At 46.4% G+C, this 27,451-nt stretch overlaps 8 protein-coding genes across 8 annotated transcripts; 5 read left to right on the forward strand and 3 right to left on the reverse strand.

Annotated features, from left to right (window-relative positions):
* Positions 1-342: 342 nt before the first annotated feature.
* GGS25DRAFT_527672 (UBC-like protein) lies at positions 343-2,856 on the reverse strand (the record flags this gene model as incomplete). The annotated part of the gene is made up of 8 exons (XM_049265111.1): positions 2,174-2,856; positions 2,024-2,057; positions 1,832-1,926; positions 1,750-1,771; positions 1,582-1,681; positions 1,506-1,517; positions 1,286-1,454; positions 343-1,230 (listed from the first exon to the last, which is right to left on the reverse strand). The coding sequence occupies exons 1-8, from the start codon at positions 2,204-2,206 to the stop codon at positions 343-345; spliced, it is 1,353 nt and encodes a 450-aa protein (XP_049121952.1). The 5' UTR covers positions 2,207-2,856.
* A 3,955-nt stretch (positions 2,857-6,811) lies between these two features.
* Positions 6,812-8,603, forward strand: GGS25DRAFT_472464 (sterol-4-alpha-carboxylate 3-dehydrogenase). Its single transcript, XM_049259444.1, has 2 exons — positions 6,812-7,675; positions 7,754-8,603. The coding sequence occupies exons 1-2, from the start codon at positions 7,190-7,192 to the stop codon at positions 8,393-8,395; spliced, it is 1,128 nt and encodes a 375-aa protein (XP_049121953.1). The 5' UTR covers positions 6,812-7,189; the 3' UTR covers positions 8,396-8,603.
* A 1,192-nt stretch (positions 8,604-9,795) lies between these two features.
* Positions 9,796-13,557, reverse strand: GGS25DRAFT_517467 (RhoGAP-domain-containing protein; the record flags this gene model as incomplete). The annotated part of the gene is made up of 4 exons (XM_049263397.1): positions 9,796-10,230; positions 10,291-12,323; positions 12,373-13,069; positions 13,132-13,557. 4 exons carry the CDS (start codon positions 13,555-13,557, stop codon positions 9,796-9,798), a joined length of 3,591 nt encoding a protein of 1,196 aa, XP_049121954.1.
* A 1,755-nt stretch (positions 13,558-15,312) lies between these two features.
* Positions 15,313-18,368, forward strand: GGS25DRAFT_472471 (Indigoidine synthase A like protein-domain-containing protein). Its single transcript, XM_049259445.1, has 5 exons — positions 15,313-15,880; positions 16,001-16,677; positions 16,734-16,812; positions 16,920-17,146; positions 17,195-18,368. Exons 1-5 carry the CDS (start codon positions 15,455-15,457, stop codon positions 18,168-18,170), a joined length of 2,385 nt encoding a protein of 794 aa, XP_049121955.1. The 5' UTR covers positions 15,313-15,454; the 3' UTR covers positions 18,171-18,368.
* Positions 18,369-18,474: 106 nt separating this feature from the next.
* Positions 18,475-20,556, forward strand: GGS25DRAFT_58661 (WD40 repeat-like protein). Its single transcript, XM_049265881.1, has one exon. It carries the CDS (start codon positions 18,575-18,577, stop codon positions 20,351-20,353), a length of 1,779 nt encoding a protein of 592 aa, XP_049121956.1. The 5' UTR covers positions 18,475-18,574; the 3' UTR covers positions 20,354-20,556.
* On the reverse strand, positions 20,426-21,341 carry GGS25DRAFT_58638 (uncharacterized protein). The gene is made up of 3 exons (XM_049265880.1): positions 21,145-21,341; positions 20,794-21,086; positions 20,426-20,707 (listed from the first exon to the last, which is right to left on the reverse strand). The coding sequence occupies exons 2-3, from the start codon at positions 20,989-20,991 to the stop codon at positions 20,498-20,500; spliced, it is 408 nt and encodes a 135-aa protein (XP_049121957.1). The 5' UTR covers positions 20,992-21,086; positions 21,145-21,341; the 3' UTR covers positions 20,426-20,497.
* Positions 21,342-22,464: 1,123 nt separating this feature from the next.
* Positions 22,465-22,965, forward strand: GGS25DRAFT_58687 (uncharacterized protein). The gene has a single exon (XM_049265883.1). It carries the CDS (start codon positions 22,569-22,571, stop codon positions 22,878-22,880), a length of 312 nt encoding a protein of 103 aa, XP_049121958.1. The 5' UTR covers positions 22,465-22,568; the 3' UTR covers positions 22,881-22,965.
* A 184-nt stretch (positions 22,966-23,149) lies between these two features.
* GGS25DRAFT_58683 (uncharacterized protein) lies at positions 23,150-26,782 on the forward strand. Its single transcript, XM_049265882.1, has 2 exons — positions 23,150-25,754; positions 25,821-26,782. The coding sequence occupies exons 1-2, from the start codon at positions 23,261-23,263 to the stop codon at positions 26,696-26,698; spliced, it is 3,372 nt and encodes a 1,123-aa protein (XP_049121959.1). The 5' UTR covers positions 23,150-23,260; the 3' UTR covers positions 26,699-26,782.
* Positions 26,783-27,451: the final 669 nt, after the last annotated feature.

Genomic DNA, 27,451 nt, shown 5'->3' on the forward strand with positions numbered 1-27,451 from the left:
TACCGGACTGCAAACGTTACTGCTCGTCGAATGTACTGAAACCGCGGTACTTAGGTGTGGATCCATATTATCACATCTTGTGTATAGCCTGCAAAAGCAAGAGGTATCACTCTCCAGTCTAGAAACCATCGATTTGGATGGCATACCGAATCATGTGTTTCGCAAGAGTTGCCGTTGGCTAAATTTCATCTTCCGGGTAGAGAGGTCGAGGAAACACAATACCTAGTAGTCAGCCATACTCGCCTTGCTCGAATGGCCTTCATTTCTCCCTCTACCATTGGGTGTACTGCAAAATTTTGTACTGGCCATTCTAGAGACGGCAACCATGATTGAGGTAACAGATTAGAAGTCCTCTGCACTTCGCTGTACCGATCGGCGCAGTCGTCTGTTATATGTTCTTCTTTCATCTGCACTGCCCCAATACAGCTTGTGCGCCTCTGGATGTATTAACGTTCTTGGATCGTATGGTGGCTGTTCCTCTTCCAGGGCCTCGATGATGGCTTCGATATGTTGCTTAACATCCTCCCGCCGATTGGGCTTGGGAAAGTAACACAGTGTGCCATCTGTTGCGATCCGGTGGTGGAATATTGGCGTCAGGAATTTGACTCTCGGTTGCTCTTCAGGGAAGCTCGGACTGAAGTTGAGCTTGATGCGGAACACTCCCCCGTCCAGGTTCGTCATGGGCCGGCCAAAGTACGTCAAATCCCATACAAACGGATTGTCATCCACCAACTCAATATTACGAGGGACGTCGCTGCCCTTGAAAGACTCCTTGATCTGCTCGAACTGTCGCCTGAGATTGACTGCCATCGTTGTATCTTTCACCCTCGAAGAGACTCCTTCTACTGCCCACCTATCTGACTCAGCATCGAGAGCGGCCTTTATGCGACACAGCCTTTGTTCTAGATCTGTGTAGTTGAACTTTCCATCCATAGTATTAGATGATCCCTCAAAGGGCATGCGCACGAACGGCTGACCATCCTTAACCTCTTCCTTTGCCTTCTTGATCGTCTCTAGGTACGTATCGAAGTACCATAGAAACCGGCGTTTGCAGAGGTCCTTGAATGGCTCCCATGGGACAGTGGCATCGTCCACATCGATGTCGTCATCGAGATCTATTCTATAGTTCTGCTGTTCTGCTGGAGTGGGAGCTGTCAGGCAGGATCCGGTGATGCCTAGGTAATCCTCAAGCCGTTGTATGATAGAAATGCGCAGCGTCTCATGACGAATCTGTAGAATTTCCAGTCAGAATACCTTATCATGGCATGTTCTTGAAGTATATCACCTTCTCAATGTACTCCTTTTGGTTTTTCTTATCATGTAACTCGTTCGCGTCTTCAAATCCGGGTTCGTTCTCGTAGGGGTTTGAAGACATGAGGCTCTGTATCGAGAGGAGTATCGATTCTAGGCCTTGAGCTGCAGACCACTCCTCTCCTCGCTCTCCTCGCCATGTTCTGGGATCAGGTTAGGCTCGAACGTGAATAGGCACGGTAAGGATCATATACCCAAGGATTGATCTATAGGATGCTTAAGTCAGCGACAAGTACAACAATGCTCAGGCTCAGGGCTTGCATAACTCACAAACAGACTTTCCCAGAACCATAGATATTTGGGTTGAATCGGCAGCGACCACTATTGGTTGTGGTTCCGGTGACGGTGGGAGATTTGCGTGGATAATCTTCTCGTTGAAACTTGATTAGCTGTTTACTTGTAGACATCTATTGTGAAAGGTGTAAGGCCAGAGGTTACCTTTGTTAAACTTAACCGAGAACTTGGGAGGATATTAGTATATACGACGACAGATAGTAAGCGAGCTGAAGCGTAAACGAACCTCAAAGAACCCAAATTCGTATGGTGTTTCGTGAGGCCCTATGATTAAGGCCTTGACGTTGCGGACATCACGATCTCGAAAGGCTACGGCAAGAGCTAGGAAGCACGACAAGAGAATATCAGTACTGAATCTACCTAGGTAGAGACTGTATCTATAATATGCAATCGTGGGAGGGAGGGGTATTAATCATACACAAATCTGAGCTCTTCTGAAGCTCCCCGATTTCCTGTGGGAGATGAAAACGATGGTTAGCCTTGGTGCTGGTGGTGGTAATGGTGCTGGTGCTGGTGCCCCTCCAACAACTTAACATATGATAGGCAGTAAGAGTGAACTGTACCGTACCTTGGTGATGCGGATGATAGACTGGTCCGCCATCTCTTGTATAAGCTCCTCTATCAACTCCTCATAGGTCAGCGGGTAGTGTCAGATGGATGGAGTAGTATATGTGTGGAGGTTGGTTAAAAGTTTGTTGAGTAAATAAGTAGATAAAGGTAAGGTAAAGTACTTCAAAGTTGAATATGTTGGACCACCGAAAGATTATGGCGCGTCAGTGTTAATTTAGGTTGCAGGGTTTAAACTACCATGCATGGATGTATGTTCATATGTATGTATGTATGTACCTAGGTAAGTATTGAAGTTCTCAAGGTTCTTGAAGTTACGAAGGCAAGTTTTAGAGTTAAGAGAATACCTAGGGTAGGGTAGGTAGTAGTAAGTAGTGGTAGGTGGTAGGTGGTAGGTGGTAGGTCACACTTGCTTGCAGCAGCTTTGAGTTGCATGTGGGTTAAGGCTAAGGTGGGGAAGCATCTCCAACATTGAAAGGCAGAAAAGGCGGGGGTCAGTTAGTATGGATTATGTACCAGACATTTCAATGTTCAATGATTCAATGTTGATACATACCTACTTATATAGTCGTACTCTGAATCATATTCTAGGTTATGTATATGTTATTATAAGTGATTACGTTGAGTTTCTGCATTGGTACCTAGTAAGTAAGTATGTATATGCCAGACATGCAAATTGTTACATATGTATGTTATATCATATGTACGATGAATATGTAAATTGTAATGTATTGCGCCTTCCATAGATACAGGTAACATGTGACTAATAGTCATTGAAGTGACTGCCTTTAATGTTCTACACTGATACATCAGTAGTTAGTAGTTACTACCTACTACCTAGTTGCATCCATGGATCATTGATGTATCTCTTCCCTCCTTACTACCTATGCCCGAGTTTTCGAGGGTTACTGTACGGTTTTTTTCCCAAGGGGATTTGGATTACTAAGCAAACGCGCTAGGCTCAAATAGGAAACCTTTTCCACTTTAGGAAGGTGGGGATGTTGTTCACGTAAGCTTGTGGGTCTCTAGGGGAGGAATTTTGGACTTTGCAAAAGAGGAAGGTTTGCCAAGACTTCAAATGGTTGCTCACGTAAGCTTGTGGGTCTCTAGGGGAGGAATTTTGGGCTTTGCAAAAGAGGAAGGTTTGCCAAGACTATCAAGCCACGTGGGGAGCCACAAATGCAGCCACACGTATGGAAAAGTGCTTAAGCTTCAAGTCTCATTAAGTGCTTAAGCTTTCAAATAAGGAATATTGAAGGTTTAATATTATTATAAGCCCTGGAGACATTCAGATCCGTCAGCGGCCATTAAGATCTGATTAACCTATTACAGCTGTTATAAGAATGGAAAATATATGTATTCAATTACCTCAATAGCCCGTGCAAGAAAGTCGAGATTGGCTGGAATCACTGGAATTGTGGGTCCCAGAGGCTACTCTCAGGCTAGTGCCACGCAAAAGATTTTCAAGGTTTTGACACGATGATTTGATTGGGTGCAGTATCCATTGGATCACATGACCTGCTTTTTCAAGCTGCAACTCTTTTTTTTGGACTGTAGGAGCCATCAACCCTTCTGATGCAACCTTTCCAATTGAACCCTTCTTATTCAATTCAGCTGATTAAATTGATCGGATTGAATCAATCGGATTGAACTGATTGGATTGATTGATTGATGGATTGATTGATTGATTGGTTGATTGGTTGATTGGTTGATTAATTGATTGATTGATTGATTGATTGATGGACGGATTGATTGAATGCAGCATCTTTCGGATCACGTGACAGCCTGCAACACTGTCTTTTTTGGTATGGCAGGGAACACACCGGCCATCAACCCTTCTAATTCAACCCTTCTTATTCAACCCTTCTTATTCAATTCAACTGATTGAATTGATCGGATTGATTGAATTGATCAGATTGAGTGAATAGCTGATCTGCATATCCTGTTGCAAGCTGGCTGGCTGGCTGGATAGCTGGTTGAATAGCCCGGGCCAGCTCATCCAACGTTGGATCCAAAGCTGGATCTAATAGCTGCTTGAATAGCTGATCAAATACCTGATTAACGATCTGATTTGTTGAGTGATTAAAGACCTAATTGAATAATGAATCAAAGAGACCAAGGGATTAATGCAATCAAGGGGATCTAAGAGCTGATCGAGAAGCTGAGCAAAGATGTTCCGGTCATGTGACTTTAATCAGGTCCTTAATCAGTTCTTAAATCCCTTGATCCCCTTAATCCCCTTGATTCCTTTAATCTAGTATTCAATCAGGTCTTTAATCAATCAATAAATCAAGTTGTTGAGCAGCTATTTGATCAGCTATTCAAACAGCTATTAGATCCAGCTTTGGAACCAGCGTTGGATAAGCTGGCCCGGGCTATTCAGCCAGCTATCCAGCCAGCTTACAATAGGATATGTAAATCAGCTATTCAATTAATCAATCCATTAATCCATTAATTCAATCAATCCAATCAGTCCAATCCGATTAATTCAATCTAAATCGATCAATTCAATCAGTTGAATTGAGTTCAGTTGGAAGGGTTGATGGCCCCTACTATACCAAAAAAGTGTTGCAGGCAGTCGCGTGATCCGAAAGGTGTTGCATTTAATCAGTCAGTCCATCAATCAATCCAATCAGTTCAATCCGATCAGTTCAATCCGATTAATTCAATCAGTTGAATTGAATTGGAAGGGTTAAATCAGAAGGGTTGATGGTTTGTATATTCCATACCATCAAAAAAAAAAGAGTTGCAGCTTGAAAAAGCAGGTCATGTGATCCAGTGAGTGCCACAGCTGCCCACATCAATCCAATCACATAACTTTTCAACAACATGTGGCACCACGATGCATCCGGATTCAATTGAAAGAGCATTCAATTGCCAATTGATTGATCTGGGCCCCAAACTGAGGCGATACATGGTTGCAAAGTTATTCAGGTAAATAGGCTGGCAAGATGGGGGCACGTGATTAGCGTTGGGGACACATTAAGGGCCTTTAGAGCCGCCTAAGAGCCCTAAAGCCGCCTGGGGTCACCCCAAGCAGTGTCACGTGACCCCTCTCAATAGTTACATATACAAAAATAACTTTTCAACTACGTATTGCCTCAATCCAAGAGCGGTATCAATGGATTCGTAATTGAATGCGCTTTCAATTGGATGCGGTTGCACCCTTGCAGCTATATGTTTCAGAAACGTATTCAAGGTTGAAAGGGTTGAATAAGGTTTAGCTCTAAGGGCTCCAAGGGCCCTTTAGAGTGGCTTCAAGGGTGATCACGTGCCTCCCATTCTGCCACCTATTTACTTGAATAACTTCATGACCAGATATCGCATCAATTCGAGACCGGTATCAATCAATCAGCAATTAGAGGCGCTTTCAATTGGGCCCGGGTTCACTATGGTGCAATATCTGATTCAAAAGTTATTTAAAGTAGAAAAAGGGTTGAATGTGGTTTGGGCTGGGGGCGCTCTAAAAGTGCACCTAAGGGCCCCAGCTTATCCAACGCTGGATCCAAAGCTGGAGCTGTTTGAATAGCTGATCAAATACCTGATCAAATACCTGATCAAATACCTGATCAAATACCTGATCAAATACCTGATCTGTTGATTGATTAAAGACCTGATTGAATACTAGATTAAAGGGATCAAAGGGATTAAGGGGATCAAGGGATCTAAGAACTGATCAAGGACCTGATTAAAGATGTTCCGAGACTTTGATCACATGATGTGATTGAAGTCACATGATCGGAACACCTTTGATCAACTCTTAGATCCCTTTGATCCCCTTGATTGCGTTGATCCCTTGATCCCATTGATTCAATATTCAATCAGGTCTTTAATTAATCAACAGATCAGGTATTTGATCAGGTATTTGATCAGGTCGTTAATCAGGCATTTAATCAGCTATTCAAGCAGCTATTAGATCCGGCTTTGGATCCAGCGTTGGATGAGCTGGCCCGGGCTATTCAGCCAGCTATTCAGCCAGCCAGCCAGCCAGCCAGCTTGCAACAGGATATGTATGTAGATCAGCCATTTAATCAATCAATCCATCCATAAATTCAATCAATTTAATCAATTCAATAACTTCAATCAATCCGATCAATTCAATCACTTGAATTGAATAGGAAGGGTTGAATTAGAAGGGTTGATGGCCCAATAGTGTTGCAGGCAGTCACGTGATCCAGAAGGTGCTGCATTCAATCAATCAGTCCAGGAATCAATCAATCAATCAATCCAATTAGTTCAATCCGATCAGTTCAATCCAATTAGCTCAACCCGATCAGTTTAATCCGACCAAGTTAATCAGTTGAATTGAATAAGAAGGGCTGAATTGGAAGGGTTGAATTGGAAGGGTTGAATTGGAAGGGTTGAATTGGAAGGGTTGAATAAGAAGTGTTGATGGCCCGTGTGCTCCCTACCATCTAAAAAAAAAGAGTTACAACTTGAAAAAGCAGGTCATGTGATCTAAAGGGTGCTGCACCCAATCAAATCGTCTTATCAAAACCTTAAATACTTAGCGCTGCGCTAGCCCGAAAGCAGCCTTTAGTAACATTAAAATTGGGTCCGAGAAAACTCGGGCATTTGTGGCGCGCGCGAGCGTGTGCCCTCTAGTGCCGTAAGCTCCATCTTACTTCGTGGGGAGGAACCAGGAACGGGACCCACTTCCCTTTTCTGTTTCCTTTTTTTTTCTTTTCTTATTTCTTAATTTAAGATCTTCAACCACCCGGCTCTTCTAGTGCGCCGTAAAATGGGACCCGGCTTGTTGTTACATGGATACCTACTAAATATACATAGGTATGTATTTCGAACAGGTCTCCAGTTCTACTAGGCTGATACATAGGACATCTGGAATGTTAGGTATCGCTAGGCGGTCAATGTTCTCTCTCTAGCTCTCCCAGATCAGTCCCGTCATCAGTCCTCTAACCTACAAAGTACCATACCATCTTTACCTCAGCAATAAATACCCAGTATACTACCTAGTAGTATAGTATAGCATTATCATCGTCCTTGTTTTCTCATCACCATGTCCGAATCCATAGCACAACCCCTATTAGGCAAAGTCCTCGTTATTGGTGGATGTGGCTTTCTCGGCCACCACGTTGTCGACCTACTCCTACGCGACTGGAAGTGCACCGTTTCTGTAGTCGACCTTACCTGCCAGCGCAATCGAAGACCCGACTCAGACAATGTCCAATACGTCGAAGCAGACATCACCGATCTTGACAACCTAGTCAAGGTTTTCGGAAAGCTGAAGCCCGATGTTGTCATCCACACGGCGTCGCCTCCAGCACAGGGCCTTGGCGCTGTCGCCAACGATGTGTTCAGGAAGGTCAACGTAGAAGGAACTCGAGCCATCATTTCCGCCTGCCAACAAAATGATGTCAAAGCCTTAGTATACACGAGCTCTGCTAGCGTCATGAGTAATAATAAAGATGACCTCGTGAACGCGAATGAAGACTTTCCAGTCATTAGAGGTAAAATGCAGACGGAATACTACTCTGAGACAAAGGTAATATTCCCTAGCCGCTTAGGCTATATACATACAAGCACAAGCACACACACATTTTACTAACGCGATTTTCCCTAGGCGCACGCCGAGAAGCTTGTTTTAGAGGCGAACCGCAACGAGGGCAGCGACTTACTGACTGTAGCTATTCGACCATCCGGCATATTTGGCGAGGGCGACAAGCAACTGGTCTTCCACACTGTCAACATCCTACGCGAAGGGAAGGATAGGATACAAGTTGGCGCGAATGAAAACTTGTTTGACTTTACCTACGTCCAGAATGTAGCGCACGCCCACCTGCTAGCCGCCCGAGCCCTACTTGTAACGCACGCGTCTTCCACCGCGCCCCTCGATCACGAAAAAGTCGACGGCGAAGCCTTCATAATAACGAACGACAGCCCTGTCTACTTCTGGGACTTCATGCGTGCCATATTCCACGCGGCCGGATCACCAAAGGGAACCGACCACGTCTGGGCCATGAGCCGGGAATTTGGCCTTTTCCTAGGGCTTCTAAGCGAGTTCGCCTTCACACTCCTTAGGAAGGAACCCACCTTCAACCGCCAGCGCATCATATACAGCACCATGACGAGGTACTACGACATCTCCAAGGCGAAGCGCCGTCTCGGCTACCGACCCCTAGTGAGCCTTAGTGAAGGTGTAAAGAGGACAGTCAAATGGACTCTGGACCAGGAGAAGAAGAATGCCACCCCTGCAAAATCATGAGGTGGATATACTACATTCTTCAAAGGGGGGGGTGCTCTCAAAATTGGTTGTATTGTATATATATATGGATGTATAAGGTACCCTGGTGTTGCTAATGGGAAAAAAAAACCCCTCTTAATACGGTGAATATTGAGTTGAGGAGTAATTGGATTATTCTCTACCACACAGACAGTAGTAGCAACGAATTAAACATCATGGATCAGGCATATCGTACAGACTGATGATCAGTCATTTTGCTATCCGTGCCACTTGTTTCTCTCGATACTTGCCTAACCTAGGATGTAGGTGTCTATCTACTTACTGTAGGTGCTTTTTGCTTAGACCTCTATAATTCTAGCTCGCCTCGTTTACTTTTTACGAATGAGGTCTGATACCCCGAGGTAGATGCTACCTAGGCACCTACTTAACAGGATGGTATCGAGCCAAGTATTACTGTCACTCTCTACAATATGTAGGTTCCAAGGATATAAACTACCTAGGTAGGTAGGTAGACACACTCACACACTTTGCTGGTTCAATTAGGTACATAGGAAGATAGGTATATTGTGAATTAATGACACCTTGATCGAGACCACGAAAACAAATTACATTACATCGAGCACTCTTGACCGTTACTTCGATAGGATCTTCACATGTAGCAGCTGGCCGGGACTAAGAATATATTAGATGTGTCAACTGAAGAGAGTTGGCCTGGAATCTCTCTGTATTATCTCTCTTTTTGCTTCTCCTTTTGTCTCTCTTGGTAACTGGATGGGCCCAACTCTTTCTGCTGTGCCGGTCTCATCTATCTTGTTCGCCTTCACATGGGTCATCTCATCCCCAAGACTGGCGGACAGTGCTCACAAAAGAAAAGGCTTGGTGCGTAAGCTACCTATCTGGCTGGGATACCTGGGGACCCTTAGGTTCTGCAAGCTGTCTTCTTCCAATCACTTCCACCTATTGCGAATCTTTTATCCCCTTGCAAGCTCCAAGGAATAGTCAAGTGTTCCCCCCTTTAAAGCAAACTGGAGTTATGAATAAAAATTCTCGCCCAGTCGGGCAAGGCCAAAGGAATTAAGAAGGCAAAGAACGAATCCCATACTCCAAGCTGAGATGCCAAACCATGCGGAACTGGCACAGCATTCCCCAAAGCAAAAATGCTTCAAGAACAGAAGATAGACAGACTAGAAGACCGCCTCAGCTAGGTAAGTCCTGTAAAGACCACAAGGCCCGCTTTCAGGATGGGGAAGATGCGCAACGCCGGTCAAAATGCTGTTTAATCTCTGTACACCTGATTCATGCTATGTCCTAGAGAAATTGAAGGCCCGCAAATATGGGCAGGTTTCGTTTTCTCCTTCAAAAAAACGCACAAGTCGAAGACACATGCTGATATGGAAAGTATATACCTGGGGGTTCGATAATTAACCCGTACCAGTTGTAACGGAACTGCTCGGCTTGCCCCAACCCGAGTTGCGCCACTCTCGCCTCTGGCCATTTTCAGGATGTCTTTGCTGGCTATCTGACCGCTCATATTGGCTCCCTTGTGGCTGTCCACCTTCTGGTTTCCGCCAGTTTTGCGGCGGTGTTCCTTGAGGTGTTGTGAAAGGGATTGTCGGCTCTTGCATAGGACGTGCGCTACTTTCCTGCTGCCATGCGGCAGGGTCAGTAGCGACTCGAGTAGCCAATGGTCTCTTGCTCTCCCCCTGCTGTCGAATAAACTCAGTGTTGTCATATTGTCTAGGGTTGGGATTGAGAGCTCGTGTTTCGATACGTTTGAGGATCTCTTTGGTTGTGATCTCGCCGTTGTTCATGAATAGCGTCGAATCACTTAGGATGTCCATAAGCTCGGCGGGAACCTGATCGAATACGTTAGTAAGACCCAGCATAAAGAAGAAGACCAGTATCATAATACATACCATGCACATTTCCTCGTTGAATTGTATTAGTTCCTCAACACAGGCCACTGCGGTCATAGGCTCGTCCGAGAAGCTCGGGCTTTTGTCATTGGTGTATAGAATGTTCGGGGCGATGACACGGGCTAAGTTGTGTACGTCCATCCTCGATCCAGTATCCTCATCAACTTGGTGAAAGGTAGCCACCCATTTTAAGAAATTGAAGAGGACCTCCAACGTATCGCGATGAATCTGTGGAAGCAAGCAGCACGTCAGATGTAGACAATGACGCCTTTTCTCGGCATCTTTGATCTTGGTGGCCGCTATCCAGACCTTGTACAGCTTTTGTGTCATCAATGGATCTGGGAGTTCACGAAGATACCTCTTCAGGAGCGCTGCAAGTTGGTGTGGAGTTTCATCGTTCCATCGGATGGCATCACAGCCATCCCTATCAACAGCTTGGACCTGCTCAGTGAGCTTCTTAATGTTCCCGTTCTTTCGGAAGACACCTTCAACGGAAAGATCCTTATTCTTCAAAGCGGTGATTGTGTCCTCGATTATGGCAGGTATACGTAAAGCACCTGGGCCCACGCCATCTGTAGAGTCGGCGCCATCCCGCTCGACAATTAATTCCAATGGAACTCCGAAAATGCCCTTCTTCTTGCCGACCTTACGGGCTTCATTCTTGCCGAAAGCTTTGCCGAATTTGTTCCAGAATGTTGCCTTTCTCGCCTCGATAAGACTGAGCAACTCCTCGAGCGTGAATTCTGGTCCGAGCATGGGCTGCATCGTCAGAACAGCGACGTGTCGGACAATGAAGTATTCCAGGCCAGAAAGCTCCGAGAAGAACTTTCTCCCATCTCTAAGAGGCAACCGATCATCTAGGAAACCTTGGTCGTCATCAGGGCCAGTAGATAGGCTTCGATCGTTGTTACCATAGGCACCGTCTGTGGCAGATCGGAACAATTCTTGACGGGAAGCCCTATATGAGTTAGGCTGTTGTTCTCGGGCTTGTTCAGCCGCAACGATACGAGGAATATCGTCGAGGGTTAAAGCATCCTGATGCCCGAAATACTGTTCCGTTGAGCCGCCTCCACCTTGCTCGCGATCCTCTTCGATTTGCATCGATCTGTTGCGAGGGCCCATTTCCCCACCAGAAGATCCTGGGCGAACGCTGCGGCCTTCTGGCCCATCCATTATCCTTGAGGTGCGAGCCTTTCTAAGGCTTGATGACAAATGTTTATCGAGACGTGTGCTTCTGAGTCTACGCACATCATTAAGAGTATTTTCATAGGATGATTCTCGTTGGTGTCGCTCTCTTTCTCCGCCAAATGATTTGGATCGGGAGTTGGATCTGAGCACTATGGGATCTCCCTCTGCAGTTACTTGGTGTCCATCAGCAGTGTCGTGCCCATTGACGTTCGGATCTTCTGGAGTGTATGGAAGGGCTCCACTGCTTCGGAGGATTTCTAGCAGCCTAGCCAAGGCGACTTTCAACAGGAATATGTACTGCTGTAGCTTCGTGATATGATCTAGCGGCTGTCCTCGTCCCTCAACTTGGGTCTCGCAATCTGTGCAGAATATGTTTTGATCTCTGTGCACCCGAGCTAAATTTGACTCTTTGCTCAGCTCTCTGCCACACCGTGCGCATTTTATGCAGAATAAGTGCCATCTCTTATCACCACTTATACCACATTCATCCTCGATCGGTTTGCGGCACAAAGTGCATTGGTCGGAGTCATTGGCAGATAGCCTTGACATGCCCAAGGTAATCTGCAAAGATTCATCGTCGGTTTTGATCGACTCAAGCACACTGAGATCTTCAAGAAACTGATACAAGGCATCTGGAGTATGGTGCTCCTTTTCAACCCTGAGTGCTCCCTGGAGACAGATTCTGATAAGCAGCTTTAGGTAATGGGCCAAGCCTGTCACGAGAGACAATAACTCCTGGGTCACACCTAGTTTTCGCACACCAGTTTCCTGGGTCTTGGATAATAGCGAAAAGAAGGCCACAATTTTCTTGCACAGAAGTTTCGACTCTCGGGCGTACGACAAATCTAAAATTACGTTTAGCAGGTCAATAAAATAATGGATAAGGTGTCATACCGTTCATCTCAAGCCTCTTTGTCGTCTTATCAAGTCGGTCCGCGGATCGGAAGAGAATGTCCACATGAATAATGAATTTCTTGGCGACGAAAACTCCATCCAAATATGCGCCATTACTAACGTGAAGAAGCATATCTGAAATGCACGCCGCTGATGACTCTTCGAATGTTGACAAGACGCTCCAAATTCGATAAACCTTGTTCTCCATATCTTCTTCCTCTTGTCGTACTAGTTCCCGGCCCTCAGCGTCTACGGGTTCTGGACGAGTCTCTTTTGCTTCGTGGGGCGGTGTCAAGCGGACATTCCAAAACTTGTGTATCATATAACACTCAGGGTGCCAATGCTGATTCTGCCCATTACGGAATATCTCAACGAATTGCTTCAGTATAGCAGTCTGGCAGCCATTACATCGTTGAGCGAACTGTGTCGAATAATGATAGTGGCAATAGACGTTTCCATCATGCTCATAGTAACTGTCCTGAGCCCCGAAAACGGTCGAGCATAGCGAACATGTGAAGTGGTCAATATGGTACTTGCGGTCGAGAGCTGTGATGTAGGATCCACGCAAAGCACCACCACATTGGTAACATAAAAGACCTAGTCGTCGAAAATAATCCGTCTCGCAAAGTGGATATTGGCCGCCGTTCTCTTCATCGTCCGCAGGAAAGAATTTGGAGGCTACAATCTCACCACAATCCTGTTGTTTGGTCAGATAAATGAAGAATGTAGGTTAATTATCAATATGGTAGAATCACTTACCCGACACTTAAAGCAGTCGAGATGGTAGGTCCCCTCTAGTGCCCGCACAAACTGCCCGGTTAGAGATTCGCCGCACTTGGCGCAAACGCGAAGCTGTCCACTTGCTGTTCTTCCGCTCCGGCCTCGAGATCGGTTACGCTCTACGCTTTGCCTCGGATCACCTTGCCTCGGATCACCCTGCCTTGGATCACCCTGCCTTGGATCACCCTGCCTCGGATCACCCTGTCTTAGATCACCGTGAGCACTAAGGGAAGGCGAACCAGGAGCTCGATTCGGCGGTGGGTAATTTCCATTCAATAGAGATGGACTCGGAGTCATGTTAAGTCGTTCGTGATCGAGCTGATAGCTGCCATCGTTGGGCAGCGGCGGTGGATGCCCATGAATGCGGTCACCAGCTAGACCGCCTTCATAATCGGGGCCCATCATGGCGACCAAAATGAGGTCTTACCTCAATTCGGCTGATTGAAAATGACGAGTACCCCTAATAGAGTTCGCCGTTAAATTGATTGAAGGACAAAATGGAGCGACTATTATGAGTACGGCAGAATTGTCCAACGTCAGACATGAGCATCTAACGGCAAGCTTGATTGTTAAAGCGTGTGCGACTATGTGCGGATGCAGGAACCGGAAATGGTGTCGAGGACTGCAATGGTGCGATGGTGCAATGGTGCAGTGGTGCAGTGGTGCGGCAGAGACGCAACGGTTCGGCAGCGCTTGGAAGTATCAAGACACCAGATAATGCGGATAGTAAACGAGTGTGGCAGTGAAGGTGCTACAGCTGACGGTTGGTGAAGGCAAGTGGCGGATATGTCTCGAGGTTGCGACGAGAAGCGGGACAGAATTGGGGTTTGCGCCGAATTATGGTAGACGGGCGAATTTGATTAGTTGGAGAGGTTGGCAATTGATTTTTTGGGCGTTCGATCGGGTACGATGACTGACTGGGCTCTGGGTTTATGGACGTATGGGTTATGGGTAATAATATAGGTGAGTTGAAGGGATTAGGTAGGTTGGGATTATGTATGGGTTATGGGGTTCAGGGTTAGTCCTGATTTTGATTCTGATTCTGAATTTGGGCTAGGCTGCGTCTGATTGTCGAGTCCACGGTATTTGTCGAGGGTAGGGTAGGTTAGGTAGGTACCTAGAGGGTAGGTAATTACTAGGTATCGAGGGTAATTATCGAGGATAGTTTTATCAAGGGTATCGAGGGTATCGAGGGTATCGAGAATATCGAGAATATCGAGAATATGTCAAGAATATCGAGAGCGCCGATGGTATTGAACAAAAACATGTAAAGGGAATTGAAAGTTGAACGATCGTGGACGATATGATAACACGGCATGAAGTATGGTAACGCCCGTAATCAGATTTTAGTGGAAGGGTAAGGAGAGACGAGAGGACGGTTCGTTGCCGACGAGGTGCAACCTTCGAAGACGGAGAGCTAGTGCAAAGTGGGAGCTGCAACAGAAGGGGGGATGAAGACCAGGGGGTGTATTGGTGTGGGAAGGGAATTGAATGGATGCAAGGACAAAGGGATCAAATCAATCTCTACAATGTCTACATGCTAATAAGGGACATACCCTACTAGTTGAGAGAGTTAAGGCAGTAGAACGCCCAAGACTCCCCAAGTAGCCCTGATTCCCTGAATGTAACAGAGGCACCCACTGTAAGTGCCTACGAATTGATCTAATTAAAGTGCCTACATGATAACTAATGTAAGTACTATGTGTACCTACCCAGGGGAATATGTCACGGTATTATATTGGTATGGACGTGTGTAGTTAATAACTATGTACAACATTAAATGCATTGAATATTGCATTGAATATTACATTGAATGAATACAGTAAGAACTGAAGGATACAATTCATAACTAACAGTACCTAATAGGTGACTAACCTAAACCTACATAGTACTACATACCTACGTAGCGCGTTACATAAGGTTAGTGCATACATACATAGTGCTAGTTCATACACACAGGTATTATTTGATAGGTCCAGTCAGTTAGCGGAGAAGAAAAAGGGACTACACTATTTTTGTGCGCTACTAGAAATTGAAGTTAATTCAGGCTGGTGACATGTAGTTACATAACTACCTAACCTAGGGTAGTTATACATATATTATATGGGGTTCGTTTATTTATGTAACGTGCACGTTCGAAAGGGCGTGCAAGGCGTAAATAGCACATGCATGCATATGTACATATACAGTACTTTATTAAATTATATATAACATTGAACGTCCTTTCGGTACATACCGTCTTCCGCTTCACTCTGCCCTTTGGGAATTTGATGTAGCTACTATTTTCTATCTATCAGGTACCATGGGACTATTATGTCGACAAGGTCTCTTAGTGAGAAGCTGTCATAAGCATATCAGCCGACGAATAATCCCATTAACCTCTGTTTGCCAAAGACCATTTTCTATATCAGGGAAATTAAATCAAACTTCAACTCCAAGTCACCTCGCTGCCTTGAAAGATATCCTGAAAGTGTCCGAGGAAGTAACTGATGCTTTAGCTTCAAATAAACCCGTCGTCGCACTTGAGTCGACTATCTACACTCATGGAGCTCTAGGCAATGATCTGGACTTGGAGGGTATCGTCCGACGTGGTGGTGGTGTACCTGCTGTGGTTGGGATTCTGGGGGGTGTACCCACCATTGGTCTCCTGCCAGAGGAAGTGACTTGTATGATAGAAAACTCACCAAAGAAAGTGTCTCGACGAGACATCGCTTACTTGGTTGGCATGGTACGTCTTGACTTCTAAGCCCTGGTCGTTTGCCATCTTATCATATATTATATGATTCTATTTGCTAGCATTCTTATACTTATATACCTACCCATGCTTAAATCTAATCATGTCTTTCAGGGCATGGCGGGAACTAAGATTCATGGAGGGACAACTATCGCTGGCACCATGGTTCTAGCAAGACTTGCCGGTATTCGAGTTTTCGGAACGGGTGGCCTTGGTGGCGTACACCGTGGCGGGCATGAATCATTCGATATCTCTGCTGACCTCACCGAACTTGGAAGAACGAGGATGGGGGTTATATGTTCCGGCTGCAAAGGATTTCTCGATATTCCTAGGACCCTCGAGTACCTAGAAACCCAGGGCGTTCATGTATCAACTTTTTCTGACGGCCGTACTGGTGATATTGACTTCCCGGCGTTCTGGGCGAGAGATAGTGGTGTTAGGAGCCCTTCTGTCGTTCACGACGAAGAACAGGCAGCTGCCATGATCTGGGCTCAGGAAAGATTAGGTATTGAGTCAGGACTGATGTTTGCCAACCCAATACCCGAGAAGTTTTCTATCCCTCGAGAAGAAATGAAGGTCATCATCGAACAGGCTATCAGTGAATCGGCACAGCAAGGCGCACAGGGAAATGAAAATACGCCGTTTATCTTGGGGAGGATTAGGGAGCTCACTGATGGTAGGAGTGTGCCGGCGAATAAGGCTTTGGTCCAGGCAAATGTAGAACGAGCCACCAAGATAGCAGTTGCGCTTTCGCGGCTTGTCGCGCGCGGATCGACAGAGTCTAGTAAACCGTGAGCTTTAAGCTCCTCCTAAGTCGCAATAACTATCTCTGACGCATATCGTACAGGGTGATTCGGCAGAGCAGTCTTTCTTCACGCCTTGAAAGTAGCAATGCCCGGATAGATGAAAAGCCAATTAAGGCCGAGGTAAGAAATTGACTGCGTCGTAGCAAAAACTACAGCCAACCCCTGGCACCTTGATTCAAAAAAAAATCTTCACGATTTATCTTTCAGGGCTGGACTAACGAGTATAGGTCACATCTCGAGCCGACATTCTAGTGGCCGGCTCTATAGCTCTTGACCTAAGTTGTAATTACGCAGGCGAAGATTCTACTGGGCGCCCAGGTCCTCACCTTCACACATCAAATTTAGCTCAAATTGGCCAATCTATCGGAGGTGTTGGCCGCAACGTAGCCCTGGCGGCTCAGAGAGTCATGCAAAATTCGCAAGTACGACTTTGTAGCATGATTGGTGATGATATGTACGTATGAAGCATAACATCCTAAAGCACTGGTGCTGATAAACGCAGAGCGGGCTCAACAGTACTGTCATCCATGCAAGCAAGTGGCATGGACACATCATGCATCAGACAACTGAGTCGGAAACACTACCCAACTAGTCGAACTGCCCAGTATGTTGCAGTTAACGATTCTAACAAGAACCTTGTACTTGGCATGGCGGACATGGATATATTCACTAGTCATCCGTTCTCGGAACATTGGATACCTACGATTGAAGCATCGAAACCAAAGTGGCTTGTGGTTGATGGGAATTGGGCAGACCGCGATATTCGGGCTTGGATACAGGCTGGCAAACAAAACGGAGCCCGTGTGGCATTTGAACCAGTTTCCAATGAGAAGTCTACTCGTTTGTTTTGCAATGAAAGGAGTCTCGAAACTCTGGGAGTATATCCGCAACCTAGCGTTGATTTAACGACACCGAACCAGTATGAACTATCGGCCATGCATACGGCTGCGCAAAGATATGAATATCTAGATGATCCCCGATGGTGGGAGATCATTGATGCCTTTGGAATGAGAGGAGCCAGGGACCGTTTTGTCAAGCTTACGTCTACCAGCATGACCGATTCTGGGATTCCGCAGCGAGCCATCCAGCTTCTCCCGTATATACCAACTATCATCACAAAGATGGGGGGCAATGGTGCTTTACTGACGACCATTTTGAGAAAGGACGACCCTCGCCTTTTCGACCCAGCATATGAGAAGTTCATCTTAACTAGAAGCTGCAACGACCACCCAGAAGTTGGAGGCGTCTATATGCGACTGTTCCCAGCGGTGGAACAAGTAGAGAATGCCGTGTCGGTGAATGGAGTTGGAGATACCTTCCTGGGCGTTATGGTTGCGGGCTTAGCGCAAGGTGGTAGGGTCGAAAAACTCGTCGATGTTGCTCAGAAAGGGGCAGTCTTAACCCTTCGTAGTCCCCAGTCTGTAAGTGAGGATTTGAGCACACTCAGGAGCGAACTACTTTCTGCTGCTTCCTCTTAAATAAGGAAATCTGGCCTACGGTTCTATTTTCTTTTCCCCATACTAGCTTACCTAGGTATAGATGTCGTTATATAGGAGGATTATGGTGGCAAACATCATCAAAGAATAGGGGGGCACTTGTACCTACATATGTATACGGTAAAAGAATAGAACTGGATATAGAAATACAAAAGGGGGATCAATATGAGTATAAGCAAATATATGTACTTATACTATGTGCACTACCTACGATAAGCCTAAATAGTGGATCTTCCTGCAAGACTATCGGAAGATAAAAAAAAAATAATCAAAAAAAAAAAAAAAAGGAAAAAAAGTGCAGTAAGCGGAATTCTATTCCACTCAACGTTCGACCAGCCAAAACCGAGTTTTCGATAGCAATACCTCGGAGTCGCCCAATTGACAAGATGGAGGAAGACAATAATCTGACATCGTCTAGTTCAGATGATTCTGACTTCTCTGGCGACGAGGAAATAGCGTCACAAACCCGCCCGACACAGACGAACGATAAAGACTCGGACGAGGAAGAACTCGAGCGATTCGTGTTAGGGGATACGGCTAATTTCCGCGAAAATCTATTCCGAGACGATTCAAAATTTGACGATGAAGATACCAGACTTGGTGGCCATGACAGTGAACGAGACAATGAACTCGGGACTGGTTTAGAGGATGTGGACGATGCAGATCTCTTTACTTTTGACTTGGGTGGTGCTGGGACCAGCGACAATAAGGAACTTTTGGTAACACCAGCTACAAAGACGCAAGGTGTTGCTGAAAAAGACGCGCCAGCTTGGGAAGATAGCGATGACGAACGGCTGACTATATCGCTTGCGGACGTACAGCAATTGCGAAAGCTACGGATCAGCGAAACGGAGGACGTTGTGACAGGAACCGAGTATACCAGAAGGCTGCGCCAACAATATCTGCGGCTCAATCCTCTTCCTGCATGGGCACGGGAGGCTGAAGAGGGACGTCCGGCTAAGCGCCGAAGACGATCATCTGCAGTAGCAAGCGACTCGGACTTATCCGATGACGAGGTAGACGGCGAAGGAGATATTGAAGCATCTGCACTTCCATTAGACAAGTTCCTTAGGGATGCCAATGCTTTAAAGGGCCTTAAAACGCAGAAGACGAAGAAGCTTCGTCCGGAAGTCATTGATATCCAAAGATCTCGCGATATACCAGATTCTCATAAAGACGAAGTTACATCTCTGGCCTTCCATCCAGAGTATCCTGTTCTGTTATCTTCCAGCACCTCATCTATACTACATCTACATCACATCAACCCAACAGCTCATCCGACGCCAAATCCTCTTTTGACATCGGTGCAAATCAAGCAGGTGCCTGTCCGGAGAGCCGAATTCCTGTACCCTACTGGTGACAAAATCTTCTTTGCGGGGCGGCGTCGTTATATCCACTCGTGGGACTTGTTAACTGGTACGGTACAGAAGACCAATAAAATCCAAGGCCATCGGTTAGAGCAGAAAACATGGGAGCGCTTCAAGCTCAGCCCCTGTGGGCAGTATCTAGGGCTGATTGCTTCTACAAGAAAGGGTGGTGGCATCATAAATATTCTAAACGTCAACACAATGCAATGGATCGCCGCAACTAGGCTTGATAGCAGGGGTGGCATCGCAGATTTCTCCTGGTGGAACAATAGCAACGGTCTTACAGTCCTAGGCAAGGGAGGTCAGGTTGGTGAATGGAGTATGGCTACTAGGCGCTTTTTGTCAATTTGGAATGACGAAGGCTCCAATGGCGCTACGGTGATGGCATTGGGAGGCCGCAACGGGCCTGCGGTTCTTGGTGGAGATCGGTGGATAGCAATTGGTTCAAACAGTGGAGTGACGAACATATACGATCGACAAGCCCTCATATTGCCTTCATCGGGCGAGGAGCTTGAAATCAAAGAACGCCCTGAACCAACCCGAAGGCTGATGCAGCTTACCACGCCTGTTACGATCCTCACTTTTAGCCCCGATGGCCAATTGTTGGCATTTGCTAGCAAGCACAAGAAAGATGCTTTACGGTTAGCACATTTGCCAAGCTGTACAGTCTACAGAAACTGGCCTACGGAGCAAACACCGCTTGGTAGAATCTCAGATGTTGCATTCGGGAGAAAAAGCGATATGCTAGCTGTTGGTAACGATTCTGGGAAGATCAGGCTATGGGAAATACGAAGTTAGACAGTTCATACAGTACTGCATTCCCATTCGCAAAGTCGCAAATAACTACAAATAAATAATATCCATCTTCCTTCAACCTATTGTAGCTCTTGAATCCCTTCCTCCCCTGACCAGGGAAACAGGCCTCTTATCAATGTACCCCGTCTATTTGCCATACCGTTTACTCGGAGACATAATGTAAGCTAGTAGACTTTCGAGTGGGCTGCCTTTCTGTATCGCACTCTTTGGATATATCTTTTTCGTCGCGCGTGTGTACTTGGCCAGCTGCTGTTCGTTTTCAAATTTATATGGGGGATTGCCCATTTCGACAGCCTCGAGAAAATCGACGATGTTCACCCAAACATTTTTGAGTGCCTAGAGGGGAAGGGTGGTGATCGTGTTAAGCATGTACATTACCAGGTGAATTATTAGGCTAGGTAGCTAGAGGCATATTTACATACCTTCCGGCATTGGGTTTTACTCTTGAAATACTCGGTGTATCCCAGGTCGACCATCAGACGCTGCCAGTCGCTGAGGTCGCCTGGTCCGAAGTAGTCGTTCCAGTCTAGCACAACCTTTTTCACTTTTTGATACTGCTGCCGAGGGATGTTTGCCGGGGGGCCGGTGCCACCATGGCGTTTGTTCTTTGTGGTGACCATGGCTGTTTACGAGGTCGGTAGACCTGTACGGAGCTCAAGATTTTGCCTCCGTTGTACGTCGGTCGGCTATCTCAACGCGCGTTTCTAGGTGGATGCTCCTCGTTGATGAGACTGCTGACCATCGCCATCCATATCAAAGACACCACGACTGACCAAGAGCTTCTGGCTGGGAGAGCTTGCTTGTGTTTGCAAAGATATAAAGCCATCTCGACTACGAAAAGATGGCGAACGTGTTGCCTTAGGTGTTGACTATTTTCTTTTTACTCTGTTTGTCTGCGTGTCTCCATGCGTGTCTCCAGTCAACCCCTTTATTAGACACAGGCTCTATCTGCAGGAACCCCTAAAGGAGAAGCAAAGGTTACGAATGGTATTAGCCAGCAGGCTTTTGGTCTAAGTAAACAAACGACAATAAGTCACGCTAGGATGCCGTGTTTTACAAAAGGGGCAAGTTATATCGCCATGCCGTGAGGTGTTAATAAGGCTAGGTCGAAAGCAAGGCCGACATGGGCGTACATGTCTTGGTGAGACAGCAGCAGGCTTGTTGTTGTTGTTGTTAGCTGTTGCTGTTAGCTGCACTGCACATGTAGGCGTGAGGGCTGACCGTTAAAAGACCTCAGCTCTGCAAGGCAGCCTGATGGTCTCTCACATTTCACATTGGGTGCTACTGACACAATATAAACTTCCCAGATTTCCCAGCTTTCCCAGCTCGCTTCCTACTCTTAAAGGTGTATTGACACATGGAGGCTTTAGAATGGAGGGTGGGGCCTCACCTTCATGCAACCTCTGGCTTTTCTCCCTCTCCTGATTCGTGGTGGTATAGATTAAAAGTTAAGAGGGAGGTAAATAACTAGTAGGCTAGCGATGAACTCCGAGAGTAACCCTCTTATGATAATATGATATTATCATATTACCGATATATGTGTGTGAGTATGTACATAGGTATGTTACCGTATGTATGTCTGAAATTGAATGTCTAACATTTAAAATATTGAGGTGACCCAAGCAGACACCACATTGATGTACATGTACCCCGTATTACCATGTACAGTAGTACTACATGTGTACATAATGTAGCACTTACCCAGATAATTATTGTGGATTATCAATTTCAAAAGCAAGTATGTACTGTATGGAATCTACATATGTATTGTACTATGGATGGCCCGTCCCGTGGTTTTGGTACATACATACCCGAGTTGGCGGTACCTGCCGAAAAGAACGAATGATGTTTTAAATTGATGGAATATACTCCGCAGATGTCGCAGATGTTGCAGATGTACCCCGACTCGATACCCTGACTAGACTTAACCTTGGACTTAACCTTGGACTTAACCTTGGACTTAACCTTGGACTTACATATCCCTCTTAATAACTCGACATGCATACTATACTGTTCACTCCTCCTCTGAAGATAATCCCGAATGACATAGTCCATGGATACCTCGATCATCACACAACCCAATGATATTTGCTGGTTTTGACAGTGACGAAACATGAGATTCGTTGGCACGAACGCAACAAGAGCCGAAGCTACCAGCTGCAACTAGGGAAAGACGCAAATCATCGGAATCGGACGAATGGGAATCATACCACTCATAATACTTGCGCTTTTTTGTGCTCCTTGTCCTTCCTTTTACTCCACGCTCGCCTTCGTGCCATGGTCGTATGGATACCCAACCGGTCCAACCCGCAACCACCGCCTTATTTTGGAAAAAACAAAAATTGTCTGTCTAGTCACTTCCAGTGTTGTGTTGTCAGGTTATCTCTGGTCTAAATTCGTCCAATTCTCTGATTGGATCCTTACTATCTGCCGCCCCTTTCCCGACTCTGTCCGGCTTGGACCCAGAACCCGTCCGCCATTACAGTATCTGTGCTTACTTTCAATCTAATAGCAACCCGTATAGTATCCGGGAAGAAGAACAGTGCCCACTAAAAGGAATCTTCTATCGCACCATAGGTATCACTGCGCCTGGCGGAGCTGCGACATGCGTGGTACAAGATATGTGGCATGTTAAGCCGTGTTATGATGTAGCCGTCCCCAGGTAAGGGTACCTACTTAGATAGGTAGACTGACAGCCGCCTGAACCGATAGTTCGGGCAGCTGGAACTTTTAAGACTATTTCTTTGCCAGCTATATACGTCGTACAAAAATATTGGTTTCTTTTCCTTTTTTTTTTTCCGATTTTTTTTCTATATATTTACTATACTTGATAGATTCTAATGCTTGTTTGTTCTTCGTTGCTCCGTCCAAGGTGACTTATATAGTGCAATGGCGTCGATTACGTCAAAACGTAGGACAAAGTCGGGGGTCCTCCCCGACAAGTTCAGACACTTAGTCAACGACATGAAAAGATTCAAAATTCACCGTCATGGAAGGAAAAAAGACGAGGAGACCATGATGGATTCGGCTTCCATGTCTGAGGAGCTCCCCCAGGTCTCCCAAGACCCCGAATCTACCGAAGTCTCCGAAGTTGTCCAAGTTATCGAGATTCCCGAAACCCCTGCAACACCTGAACGGGCCGAAGCCCCTCCTCCAGTGGCTGAAGTCACTGAGGTCATCCAAACCCCCGAAATTCCTGAAGGCTCCAATGGCCCTGGTGGCCCTGGTGGCCCTAGAGATATTCATAGTGCTGACGGTGACGATGATCCTGAAGGTCTTGATAGTACTAACAGCCCCAATTACCCTGAAATCGCTGAAGCCCCTGAATCCCCTGAAGCCCATGAAATCTCTAAAACCCCTCAATTCATCGAGCTTCCTGCGTCGAGGCCTGCCTCCTCTCATACCTCTCCACTGATGCCCAACCTTGCCGTTCAGGTTACCATCACTTTCGATGAGCCCCTAAATTATACCTATAGTCGCAATTATGAGACTTCCTCGTCACTACAGGCCACCGAGGACCTGTATGAAGGTCTTCTCCGACGCGTCGATCATTGCTGTCATGAATTGATTACTCGCAAGGATACGACAGCCATGGAGTACGCAGCCGCAAGTGGCCCAGACAAGCCCCTGAGATACGAGATTCAAATCGATATCCTCCGAGACTGGACGGAAATTTGGGCTTCGAGAACCTTCAAATCATACCAAAAACAACCTCTTTCAGCAGAGGCTGCAAAGGAGATCATCATGTCGACTCAATACATAATAGGATTGTTCCTGAGGCATCATGACGAAGGATTTGTTTGGAAGGATGACGCGGTAAGAGACGACCCCTTAGATGAACAAGGGAAATTCTCGCACCGTGCAGGTCGTGTCGAGCCTATGTCGTGTGTGCCACGCTCCTTTTTCCTCGAGAAGACGCAATCCTTCGAGTCGGTACCCGGCTATACTATAAATTTCTCTTTCACCAGTCGATGTCAACGCCGGAAACCATCCGAGTGGTATACGACCGTGGAGGTCAATAGTAACCAGACGACACCCTTAAATTCTCTAGGAGCAGAAGCCTTATTTTTCGAGGCCTCTTATGCGGTGGAGGGTGTCTTGAGGTCAGAGAGGCAAGCATTCGAAGTCACTCATCGCCAATGCGCCAATTTAGATGGATGCAAGGACTGTCGACATCACGAAAGCGATGGTCTGGAATTGAAATTTGCCATCGCAAACAACCTCGGTCCCCAGTTCCCTCGTTTGGAACGAACCATACATTGCAACAGCAACCTCTCATTTTACTCTGATATCCGGGAATGTCTTTCCTTTGTTAACAAAGTTGAAAATGCTCTTTCTTCAGTTCGAGACGACACCGATGATATTATCGATCGAATGGACGATCTCGAATTCAAAATAACCGAACTACGTGGCCATGGCTGGTCCCTGGACGAACCACTTGTTTTCACCTTAGACTCTTCCAAGTCTTATTCTCGGAGGAATATTGAGGCGATACTAGATCGAATCCAAGCTGGTGTTGCCGACACACTCCGAGGAAACGCTATCTCCGTTCGAATGACCGCTCACAAGCGAGGCCATTTCATTTTGGACAAGACGTTTGTAGCTCGAGAGCCTATTGAGCTTTCGGACAGCCAAAAGATGAAGAAGTCGTCTAAGAAGCCTAAGGCGTATGTCCTGGACCGACTACGGCGACGCGTTGAGTGTGATATCGACATGATCTGCAAAGATACTCTAACGCTCGATAACATAGGAGATGAGGCTGCGAATGCCCAGAAGGGACCTCATGTGCTGGAACGTACCCGGTCTAATGAGAGTGTAGGCGCTAGAACTTTCGTGACCAGGCCTAAGACAGCAGAGTCCGCCTCAAGATATACCACAGAAGGATCAAGATACCCGAGTCCCCGTCCAAAGACCAGCGCCGGGACTTCTGTCTCGAGAATCACGGTAGAGAGCAAGAGACCAGCAACCGCCGATGCTAAGACTACTGAAAACGAGGTTCGTCTATATTCACCCACCTCACGCCCGCCTATACCAGTTCGGCGATCTTCGCTATCGCTGGCCATAGTCTACCCAGATGGTACCCGGGCTTTCCCATTGGTACCAGGGTTTGACCATCACGCAGAATCCGAAAGCCCCAGCCTAGACAAAGACTTCTACAAGGGGAGCTCACTGCAAGATCCATTTATATCCGACCAGCCAACTAGTGAAATCCCGTTGCAGCCTCGTCAGAACAGTTGTGTTAACACCAATGAGTCCCTAGAAAATGTGCCCGCTACGACGAACCTGGAGGAGGAATTAGGATCACAGCGAGTCTATGAGGCTTCGATTGCTTCGACCCCCAGTCTCGTGTCCGGTGATGGTTCCTCCCCCAGTAGTAGTTTCTGTAAGTGTTCACTGTTCTATTTTTTCTTGCTCTCCTCGAGACAAAATCTGATTCTCAATCTTGTAGTAATAACTCCAAAGCCTCATCATTTAAATCAGGATGTGGACTACTCTACCAGTGCTATCGTCGACAGTGACGATGAGGATGCTCATCACATGGAGACTGATTTGGCAAAAATCTCATCTACCTTCCCTTCGCCAAAGCTACGACATGCCGCGAAGCCCCTCACTTCGTCACCTCTCCGTATGAGCCAAAGTACGCAGGAACAGAGTAGTGTTGATTCTCTGGAGACTAGCAACCCCCCAACTACGAACGGTATCGTCGAGCTTACCATTTCAACATTTAGCTCGAAAGAGCAAACCCCCGCTATCCCAGCGATAGAAATCCACCTCTTGGACGATTCTACCCTGGTTCCGCCTAAGGTAAATGTTGACTTGAACACCAACGAAGGTGCTATTATAATCCAAAGTTCCGAGGAGATTATTACGCCTTCCCCCAAGGACAAAGTCGCAGTCACCAGTGAAGACGACTACCCGCTTGCCGACGACTTCGCGCAGTCCAAGCCCGACATCACATTTTCCCCCACCACCTCCGGCAGCTCCGAGGCAGAGGACACCTGCTCTGCCCCCGTCTCCCCCTCCCCTCAACAGCAAAAGCAGCTAATCCTTGCTACCCCTGTTTCCCCCGACCCCTCCGATACCGAGGACAACAACGACTACGACGACGACGCGGGAACCACATACACGCTCTCCCCGCCGCTACTGCCACAGCGACCCCAGCAACAGCGCGGCTCCTTCGGCAGCGCCGGTGTCCTGGGCTTTCACGAGCAGATGTTCGGGTCTCTGAGCTTGCGGTCCGCGCTCATGCGCTCGCGGACACATGCGGATTTCAAGAATGTCAAGAATGTCAAGCAAGAGGAGAAGAGACCCGGGACTGCTGTGTAAAAAATATTCTCTTTTTTCTTTCATCAGCAAAAGAAATCACTTTCAAATTGTTCTTTTCTCCTCTTTTTTTTTGTAACTTACATATATGCACCTACCACGCACGAGTTAACAACTTCGCCTCGACGCGTCGGATTCATTCATACACACACATATATATATATACACGATTATTTCTTCTTCTTCTTTTGCTTTGTACGGGTGGGATAGTCCGGTTGTACTGGATTGGATTGGCTTGGATCGGCTAGGTTTGGGTTTAGGTTACCAACCAACATACCTAGGGGATGGATTAGGCTATCGGTATATAGAGAGTATATACCCAGGAGAAACTCTTTATTTTTCACCATCACAATTACACGGGTTGGAAGGGCATCAGCAGCCCAAAGGGATATACATTACAAAGGGAGGAGGATGAGGAGGGTTATAGCACGTAGGCCTTCAGTGGGCTTAGGAGAGGAGAGAGAAAGAAAGCAATGGGGGGGAGGGGGAGGAGGGGAGGCTTTTATATGTACATGGATTTTCGACCAAAGGGAAATCGTAGGTAAAAAAGTAATAAATGTATGATGATTATGATGATTATTGCGTTATATATATTAGGTATAACTATTAGGTACCTATCTATATACATAGTCGTAGTAAGAGTGCGTTCGTGTCTGGGTAAGTATGTCTTTGTACATGGCTTTGTTTGGGTGCCTGGTAAATCCTAGATGAAGTGGAATAACAAGTCACTTAAGCAAACTATCGAGGGGAATATCT

This window comes from Hypoxylon fragiforme (genome assembly GCF_022984875.1).
Source record: "Hypoxylon fragiforme strain CBS 206.31 chromosome Unknown GGS25scaffold_1, whole genome shotgun sequence".
Classification (NCBI taxonomy): Eukaryota; Fungi; Ascomycota; class Sordariomycetes; order Xylariales; family Hypoxylaceae; genus Hypoxylon; species Hypoxylon fragiforme.